The sequence below is a fragment of the Pollachius pollachius genome, assembly GCF_949987615.1.
Source record: "Pollachius pollachius genome assembly, chromosome: 8".
Lineage (NCBI taxonomy): Eukaryota > Metazoa > Chordata > Actinopteri > Gadiformes > Gadidae > Pollachius > Pollachius pollachius.
Genome location: NC_136941.1, coordinates 14,611,675 through 14,622,376, shown reverse-complemented (window position 1 = coordinate 14,622,376; position 10,702 = coordinate 14,611,675). Strand labels below are relative to the sequence as shown.

The 10,702-nt window shown below is 38.6% G+C and overlaps 1 protein-coding gene across 1 annotated transcript; it reads left to right on the top strand.

The window, feature by feature from the left end:
• The first annotated feature begins 2,266 nt into the window (after positions 1-2,266).
• Positions 2,267-9,229, top strand: abtb1 (ankyrin repeat and BTB (POZ) domain containing 1). Its single transcript, XM_079742549.1, has 12 exons — positions 2,267-2,454; positions 3,208-3,270; positions 3,374-3,429; positions 3,740-3,884; positions 4,772-4,931; positions 5,758-5,803; positions 5,884-6,000; positions 6,111-6,223; positions 6,327-6,425; positions 6,525-6,692; positions 7,121-7,321; positions 7,756-9,229. The coding sequence occupies exons 1-12, from the start codon at positions 2,399-2,401 to the stop codon at positions 7,960-7,962; spliced, it is 1,431 nt and encodes a 476-aa protein (XP_079598675.1). The 5' UTR covers positions 2,267-2,398; the 3' UTR covers positions 7,963-9,229.
• Positions 9,230-10,702: the final 1,473 nt, after the last annotated feature.

Below are 10,702 nucleotides of genomic sequence, written 5' to 3'. Positions count from 1 at the left end.
ACTGACAAACGTGTCAGATCCAGATGTCCTTTCAACTTCGGTAAGGTAAATTATATTTAAACTGTGTTTCCATTTGTTTTTACCCAAAACACAATCTCAGGATGTGTATGCGTGTGTAGCTATTAATATGTTTGATTGTGTAATATTTACTTTATGTTTAAGTCAGATTGATCCCTCACATCATGGATGTGAGGGTTTCCCAGGGTAGCCTACATTCTATTTTACATCTTCATGTTTGCTTTTTCTTATTGACAGATTGTTTCAAGATATGACCTACTACTGATTCTGGTGGTTGTAGATGTGAGTTGGGTTCTGTCAAGAAGTTCATGGTAAAAGGTGGATCTATGGACTTTGGCAAATGGTCTACAAATAAAATGCAAATTTGTTAATCAATTGCTCTATTGCATTGCTTAAGTTCTTATTTGTCTACTGGTCAACATCATCTAGCAGCTAGTGATGGTCAAATGCTCCTATGCTTCAGCTAGTGATGGTCAAATGCTCCTAGTGCTGCAGCTAGTGATAGTCAAATGCTCCTAGCGCTTCAGCTAGTGATATTCAAATGCTCCTAGCGCTTCAGCTAGTGATAGTCAAATGCTCCTAGCGCTTCAGCTAGTGATAGTCAAATGCTCCTATGGTGATGGTCAAATGCCGAGAACACATTGTGTTGTGTAGTATGCAGCTTGTTAATTCACACAGTTTAACGTTTTAATCTCCTGGAAGGGATGATGTGGTTGACCTGACAGCTATCAATATCAAGACAAGCAGGTAGACAATGTGGATGCCTTTGCTTAGCAGCACTAAATCCTGTACTGTAAACCATACAGCATAGGTAGGCCTTCTTTACTGCCACATTACACGTCACTCAACCCAAACCCTTCTCTGGTACATGCTCACAAACATCAGATATTTTGACCCCCTATCCAATAATCAAAAGCACTTAGGAGATATTACCATGTTCTGTATTGGAGGCCATTGTACATAAGTCATTTTTAATATGCCAAGTTAAAAGCGGTTTGACAAAGACTGGTTTGTGTCAGTTCTGGTCGACATTGTTCTGATACCTGTACACACCTGACCATGTGAGTACCAAGGATCTGGATGAACGGCACAGGGTCGTTCTCAAAGTCAAATGGAAAACTGATGTGTGTATAGACATTTTTATAAGAAATGATATACAGCTGCTCATGTTCGAAGTAATTCAATTCTAGGACAGAACTTGTTTGCTTTAGACCTGGGCTCAGGAACCTTTTCAGTTGCCACAGCCGTATAAACATTTAATAACTTGAAATGTATTTTGGGACAGCCACATGAGAGTTTACATATTTACAATTCAACCTTTATAGGGTCAATTCATTGCAAATTCTTCATGGCATTTTAGGCTGGAAAGAATAAGTCTTATTTATATTCCCTTTTCAGGCATTTCATTATCTACTCAGATTTTAGATTTTGGTAAATAGATATTGTTCACCTGGAAATTCCCCTAGAGTTGTTACTTTGTCCAATTGGTAAATGTAACTTTGTATCTCAGAAATATATTTGTATTATTCTATCAACTATTTTGTGTAAAATTCTATTTCATTTTGTTGATACAGTCTATTTTCAGCCTTGTTGGTCAGCCATTATACAACCCCTGCCATATGATCTTAGCCCCTGCTCTAGTGCGTATGTTGCCCTCATCATGGCCTATACATTGTGTAGAACTAATCTGCAATGAAGCTGTAATGAAATAGGGGTCAGGATAAACAAGATTGCTGATATTATGTCCTATGTATAACTTTCTCGTTTAGGATTGTTGTATTTAGACAGGACATCATACCAGACTCAGCCAAGTCCTTCCATTTTTTATGGCATTTGTACCGACGAAAGATTAAGTTAGAGCCTAATTCTAGGCAATTATCTGCATACCAGTTGTTCACATTTTCTAAATTGCCAACAACCTGCTTCCAAATAATTGTTTAAAGTTGTGTACAATTAAAATTGTTGATCACATTTTATTGAGTATTATGTGTCCAAAATACTATATTACTTTATTCAGTTGCTTTCTGAAGAACCAAGGTTTCTTGAAAAATATGAAGGTAAATGTGAAGTTCAAACCAAGCATCTGGAGTCTCAACAAATACGATAACTGAATATTAATGCAAAACCATTCAAATCTGTAGTAAAACCGACCAACCAACCTGTTTTCAAGCCAGTTTCTGAAGGGGATCAATGTGGCAATAGCTCCTCCCCTTTTAGTCACATGACCACTGCATTCCTAAACCAAACATTGGGAGTCACATATACGCAGAGCAAAACAATCTGAAAGTTACACCCTTTACCTGACAGTTAACAGGTACAAACTGATCGAGAGTCGGGCCGTTTCAATGTATAAAAGAGAACTGAAAACGCTGCATCGATTATGGACGCATACGAGTTATTTTCCAGCTGCAAGAAGGGGGACATTTCTAGAGTCAGGTAACGACCAAATCGTTGTTGACAACTCAGTCCCGGCTCCGCTGGTTTCCGGGCTCTTTAAATATGTCCTTTATTTGCGTTTTTTATTTATGTTTAGTGGCACCAAGTCCGATTGTTTACGGCCCTAGCCTGATAATAAAGTAGTTGAATCAATCACAATCGGGTATGTTAGTCGGAGTCCCCATGGTCACTGTTCATGTTGTGGGACATGGCGGAGGTGACAGCTTGTTTACATTTCTCACCACACACTTACTGCATCCATAGTGGTGAACTACAGTCATATAGGTACCTTTAATTATCGCTCCCTGTTCGTTGTAGCCTATTACTCGTTCATCTCAATAGCAGTAGCAGCTACAAGCAAATGTTTACTTGCACGGCGGTAGGTGAACAATAAGTTATATGTTGCTTTTAATAACATGACGGTTCGCAGTTGTAACGCAACAGTTTTGTTTTCGATACCAGCTTTATCAAAAAAGAGTGATCGCCTTCTTTTAGCTTTCGAACAGGGCTGGCCTCTGTTGCATGTCGGTAGTTCCAAAGATGTTTGCTGGTAGTAGCAGTAACATGACCGGAGGATGTATTACTATTAATATCTGTACCGTGTGATTCGACCCATTTTTTTTTACATTTATTTATTATGGATTTTAGATGTGCTTATTTTGATATCTCTTTCAGCTTTTATTATATTGCAATCATTTCTTACAATGCATTTATTTATTTATTGCAAAACACTGTATGTTTTTTTCTAAAAAGGTATCTTGTTGAAGAACGAGACGTGGACATTAATTTGAGGGATAAATGGGACTGCACCCCATTGTGAGTATGACGTCATAAGATCTAACGTTATGTTGATGCTTTCTTTGTACCTCTATGGTTTCTACTCAATCCATTTCTAATGTTAACGTTTGTTGTTCTTCAGGTATTGTGCTTGCCTCTGTGGTCATGAAGAACTTGTCCAGTACCTGTTGGCTCATGGTATGTAGTGCCTTTCCACATAAAATAGGGTGTGCAGGGTAGGGTGTATGGTATGTGTTCACTTCAAAAAGGATGAGCCTAATACCCCCCAGAGGGTAAGACAAAACACAATTTAAAGTCACTATATTTAAAGAACTAAGGTTTATTTTGCATATTGTATACATGTTTGATCAATAAATTCTCACTAATTTATCATTATTTATACTTTTTAATCGTAATACTGTGTTCCGTTGCTGGTTGTGACCTGGATTGGTCTTGTATAATTATCACGTTCAGAAGGTCAATAGTGGTTCTAACTCTATAATTTCAGGCGCCAAATGCGAAGCCAACACATTCGATGGAGAGAGGTGTGTGTACGGCTCCCTGAAAGATTCTATTCGACGTCTGCTCAAAGAACACAAGTGCATTACTGCCAAAACAATGCAACGGGAATACTTTGACTACTTCTTGCACATGTAAGGATCAATTGCTTATTTGTAATTAATTTCGGAATCATTCAGATAATTTGTGGTCAAATAGGTGTATTAAGTGTCTACATTGTCATGTAGTCCACTGGTTCCCAACCTTTGACTAAAGGTGTTACACCAAATGGTCAACAAGAACTTTCGCAGAGCAAACTGTAAAAAAATATAAACATTGTAGTGGCTGAGAAAAACACATATGGCCTGCTAAGCCCATTGACACTGTAATCATGGTGTGACACTAAGTTGACAGCAAGACCATTCGCGATCCCCTAATGCAAACAGTAAAAAATGTAAACAATGCCATGGCTGAGCATATTATGCCAGATCAACTTACATAATCAGCTTAATACACTGTTTTTTCTCTGAATTCTAACTTTGATAAAGGGCTGAAAAATAAAATTATTGAAAAAATAAAATTAGATTTTTAGACTAGAGGTCATGGCCTGTAGGAAACAGTGGAAAGAAAAAGTAAGCAACGCTGCTTATGGTGTTCTTTACTTAGCAAACACAAAATAGCACAAAAAATCTGTGGAAACTTTACAATCTAAAATGTATGATGGAATGCACAAGGCAACACTGTTTCTTAAATAATAACAAGCCATAATGATATATTTACTGAACAATATTTAGAATATATTGATTTTCAATTATCTATATAATTGTTTATTGCATGTACCACCTGCAGTCGTAGTGGGGCACGAAACACAGATAGAAAATACTTATTGAGACATAAACATAAAAGAGATGAGGGAATGCTTTGTCATGTTTGCTTTCAAATAAATCAACAAATACTATAGCTTTTCACTAGTTGACTGGACAACCAGGCTCTCCCCAATGTAACCCATATATTCCTTGTATGCTGTTAATTTAATTTCCAGGATACTTGAGCAGGGACAGCACAGTGATGTAAAGTTCATGATCCATGGCGAGATATTCCCGGCTCACCGCTGTGTTCTCAGTGCACGATCCGAGTACTTCACGACAATGTTTGAAACCAAGTGGAAAGGAAAGAATTTGATCACACTCAAACACCCTTTGGTAAGACCTAATTCACACCAGAGTCAGCCATTTCCTTAACTACCAGCCTTAAACTGCTGGTTTCTCTGGAAGCTTAGCATGGCCAGTCTGGTTAATCCTTGGGGCTGGTAGAGGTGTTGGAGAAACATTAAAAACGTTACCACATTATTGCTAGTACCAGTTGACTGCCAGTTAAACACATAATGGACTTTAATAATATTCTAATGGATTTTTAAAGGTCAGTGTTTTATTGGCATCAAGCGGAATGTACTTTGCAGAAATGGAATATAATATTGTCAAGTATTTTTTATTTGTGTGAAATCCGGAAGAATCATTGTGTTTTTGTTACCTGAGAATGACTTTGGATCTCCATAGGGAGCAGGTCCTCTCCCACCGAGCCCGCCACGTTTTACCACCATGTTTTTACAGTAGCCCAGAACAGAATAACGGCTCTAGAGAGGAGGCGTTTTCAAATAACAATAAATATCTATTTGATAAATATCAAATAACAACAATAATCAAAATGTATAAATCGATTGAGGAACCTCATTACGTTGGCTTGATGCTGTCGTAGAGGATGGCATCAGTTTGGATGCACCGTCTGATACCTTACAGGCCAGTACAGGCCACCATAGGCCACCATAGCTTTGCCTATTATATAGGAAGGAGGGGTGAGAGGAGGTGAGGGAAGGGGGGGATATCAGTCGGTTGCAATCTGCAACCTCACCGCTAGATGCCACTAAATCCTACACACTGCACCCTTAAGTGCTTTGACTGTGACGCTTGATCAAACATTTGATAAAACAGCAGCATATTGGGATTAAAACGAAATAATTCCTTTTTACAGATAAACCCTGCAGCTTTTGGAGCGCTCCTGCAGTATATCTACACAGGTAGATATTGAGCCTTCTTTTTCAGTCATGCCTTAAAAATATTTGTTTGGTGTAATAAAAATAATAGTTGTTCCTCGAAGGACGCATGGACATCAACGTAAGCTTTATTGAGGACTGCAGACTGCTGGCTAAACAGTGTAAAATGGATGACCTTACAGAGGACCTTCAGCATAAATGTAAACAGGTGTATGAATATGGTAAGGACTTGTCTTACACTTCTTATGCATCGATATGGTTAGGTATTACATTAAGCTTTTGATTATCAGTAACTAACATCTCTTGTGCTGTTGTCTTTAATATCCTGTAGTTTCCAATAAACCTGGAATCTGTGTGAAAGTGCTTACCCTTGGACCTCACAGCGATCGGCTGCAGGACCATATGTTGCAGCTGGCAGTGGGTGCCCTGCCTGCAGAATTAAGAGTAAGGGATCAGGATATCTCGTCATGAGTGACCATGTACTTTTTTTAAACATATTCAGTGAAGGCTCTTTAAGCTCATACATTTATTGATGTATTTTTAACAGGTTGGATGTGGTCAGCTTCCTTTTATCATAACCGATGACTACCCCACTTACCCGGACATTGCCTTCAAAGTGGAAGGGTACAATTTCTTATGTCACAAGGTATTTCCACAGTCAGACTTTATCCAATGTTTTCCTATGTCTTGTGACCCTGGCTTGGTTCGATGGCCGGCATGCCGTTTATGTGTGCATGTGTTATAGGCATTTTTCTGTGGACGTAGCGACTACTTTAAAGCTTTGTTGGAGGACCATTTCAGTGAGGGAGAAATGCTGACCTCCCAGCCCAACGTCCCAGTGCTCACGCTCCACAACATCTCCTACGAAGTGTTTATCTGCCTCCTTTACTACATCTACGGTGATGATACTGAGGTAAGGTCGCTCACATGGCAACACACTGCTTGCATCTGCATTCATCTAACATATCTGAAAACGCTGAGCTAATAACTGAAAGTTGAAATACCGACTAGTAACGCTTTCCAGAAGTAGCTAGCCCTCCACCGGGAAATGCATCCTAAATTATTAGAATACTCCTTTCAAACACACAATGGCATTTTCTTGACAAAATTTGTTGTAAAATGTTTATGCCCTCTCACCAAAACCTTATCACCAGAGGCTATGTTGAAGATGAGTAATGTCTGTATCAACAACCTGACCCACAGCATTTTCAAATATATGTTCTGTGCCCATACCTAACAGTACTTGACATTTAAAAATATACCAAGGGAATACCTAAGGCTACCCAAGGTAGTTTTATATAATCATTAATTCACGATGAATCATGATTCTTTTGTGTCCAGTTATTCCCCAACAATGTGCTGGACATGCTGTGCGTGGCCGACATGTATCTGCTACCAGGCCTGAAGCGCCTGTGTGGAGCCGCGCTGGCTAAGACTATATGTGAGGACAATGTTCTGGAGATCTGGAAGACCGCCAAGCTCTTCAGCCTTTCGCGTCTGGAGGACCAGTGCAAAGAGTTGATGGCCAAGATCATAGAGAAGGTGAATGTCTCGTTCTGTGTCTTTGTTGGCACTAGATGCTGATGCTGTGCATGATGTTTGTTTACATTTTCTGCTGGAGAATATATCGCAAATACGAAACACATACATTTGTATTTGTTTAAATTTTTCACACTGGACAAGATAATTTTGGGTTAAAATGACTATAACACCCAATTAATTACATAATCCTAAGAAATGGTCAAGAGCCCACATTGCACAAAAAATGTTTCGTTCAGTACACATCCAGTATCTCAGTAGGCCTTTTGTCTTAATTGTAAATATAGGTACACATTAGGTTATAACAAGACGCTCAGGCACTATATGCCCAAGCCCTTATTATGAGTCCTAACGGGAACCCTTTTGCTCCTAATATTGACCAAAGGGGCTACATCTCGTCCCACTATATTTAACCAGACATTTCTGTGTTTTCCCAGCTTGTGAACAGTGCTGAGTTTGCAGAGATGATCCAAGAGGATGCTAGGTCTGTAGTGGATCGCCAGGATATGGACTCCATCCCTCTGGTGGACGACATCCGCTACCACATCACCACTAACGTCCAGACGTACAGTGCCATCGAGGAGGCCAACCAGAAACTGCAAGTGCTGGAGCAGCTACTGGTCAGCATCGGACTCGAGTGTTAAGTGTCAGCCAGGCATCGTCTCGCACACACTGCTTTGAATGATGGTCCCCCTATTTGATCAGACCTGTCCTTTAAGTGGCCTTACGGAAGGTTTTTTTTAATGTTTTGAATGGGAAATGTATGGAATTGTTGGGGAAAAAAGCGAATGCTTGGAGGTTTTTAGGCTGAGGTGTACTTTTTTTTCTCATTGGTCAAAGAATTCGGCAGCAAAAGCGTAGAAGTGCTTATATTGTGTATGGTATCTATTTATGATTGCATTATGAATAAGGGTGACCAGATATCCCAGCTTTCAAGGGAAATGTGCTTGAAGGAGCTGCCCCCGGAAACGTCCACACTTAAAAATGTTATAATTGTACAAATATATTGATTGATTATTAAATGGCAAAGGTTCTGGCTTACTCATCATGAATATTCATTTTGAGACAGTGGCTCATTAGGCCCGTGTCTATCTGAGAGGCTTTGATGCAAGCCTCTCAGATTTCTTCAAAGGGGTCTATATAACCGTACAGCTTTTCACCATAAGCAGGCATTACCAATCATAAACAACGGGCAATCAATACAAAATAGAATGGTATGGTATTTGAGTTGCCTACCTTAGTTAGTTTTTTTAGCTGGTTTACCAAAGCTTAAAACACATCGTAGTTAAGCGTTGGGCCAGGAGTACAGCGCAGTATGTTACTACAGTACTACATTTACCATGGTGAGAATAGGCTAAACGTAAATAAGTCCCATTTTAGGAATAATATTTACTATTTTGGGGGGAGACTGCCAAACTACAAATGTCACCGTTTTTCATTTGAGGAATCTGGTCACCTTATTATAAATGCATGCATTGACTTGAACTTACTTAGCTACCTTGTTTAATGGTAGACTTTGCTCTATATTATGAGTATGGCATGCATGATACACTTCTATAATACGCTGTACAAATCATTCACTCTGCTTATTTTGGCAAACAAAGCCAGTGAATTAGTCTGAATTAAGAGGTCCGTTATTTCTGAGTGATCTAGAAAAAATACTTAACATTAATGCGCTTTACATAGGTTTTATGTAGATATGACCCCTTTTCTGACCTTTGCCTACTTTCTGGTATCTTCATCCTAGTCATATTAAACTACAATGGATGCTATCATGGTCAAATACAATATATATAGGCATTCAGGATTTTCCTCAATTGCAGTAGTTAGCATGACAGCAAAACCCTTTGTATTATTTTTTTATGTGGCACTATCAAGTAATGTATGTTGAATAAAAAGGTATATATTTTTTTTTCTTTTGTCCGATTCATTTACTATTCAGAACGGCTCCTGTAGATGGCGCTATTTCTCTTTTTATGTACTTCATCGCTTGCAACGGCAGTGGACATTTTTTCTGTTAAACCAAGGTCACTGGTATGTTTTGCTAGCAATGCACTCTTTAGCTTTACACAGATGAACTTACACGTGGTGTATTGTTGCCATTGTAAACCCCATCAGTCTGATCTGAAAAGGCCTGCGGAAGTACCAAAAGACCTTCAGAAGTACAAAGAGGCCTTCGGAAGTACAAACTTAATGGAGGCCTAGGCTTTAAAACAACAGTGGACAGGCTTTTTTATGCAAATTGGAACAAGTTGTGCACAACCAAAAACAATAAAGGAGAGTTCCCTACATAAGTGATTCCTATTACAAAATAGTACCCAATCTGTTCAGGATTAGTATACTGAAAGGCACGAGTTAAGCAAAATGTGCTGCTAGTCTTGAGACCTATTATTTGGTTCCGAAGTAACTAAATAACCTATGGTTGGCTTCTTGGTGTCAAATTGCATTTCCCGGGTGCATGTAGCAGCATGTAGACTAGTATATTTGATCAGAAACCTTTGCAAAATAGCAGTGATACAGACCAACTAACTGGACTAAACAGTTGCCATTGGAAATCTCCTTAATGTAATGTGTATACATAATTTATATTTTATAACTTTAATTATGATTTGTTCAAGATGTTACTAACTTGGACCTTCCTAAAGAGCTATTTTTGTCTTTAAAATGGTGGGAGATTCCAGCCCACTGCATCAGTGCTTTGCGTCTGTTTTGGCTTTTTCCTTTGGAATAAACATGAATGGCTACATTGTAAGTTCCCTAGCTTGTTGTAACTAAAACCTCAAGTAAGCCCAAAAGCAGAGTATGATAGGAGGCCAGGCTCGCAGCTTGCTAACAACTTCTACGTATTTTGTTTTTCAATAACTGAGGATGTAAAATAGTTCTACTGAAATTCTTATGTTGTGTTTTTATAATTTGAACAAGGAGCCATGGGTGATTTGAATAGAGCATCCAAGACTAATGTTTGAACCACTTTTGCTTTGAACCACATACTACGAATGAGGAACCATTCTTGAAACAACAATAGTGTTCAATATATGAGGCTCAAATGTATTAATATCCTCAGTGTGTATTAGTGGCATGATAAGTGGCATGGTAAAAAACATGTATACGCAAGAAGCTAGTAGTTGAGGTCTTATTTTTATTCCTTTCCAAATATCTTCCTTTGATGTCATCTGGTAATAAACTGATAAATAAAACAAAACAAATGATTCCTTAAGGTTTTTCTCTAGTAATTTTACTCTATGCCAATGAACGCTTAACTCGTATTTTACTGTGTTTACTCAGCCTGCTCTTGTCTTAAACCTCAAACGATACTTGCTTAAAAGGCCCCAACTATTATGTAACAAAAGGACATACTGGCGAATACAAAATGTCTAAATTAAT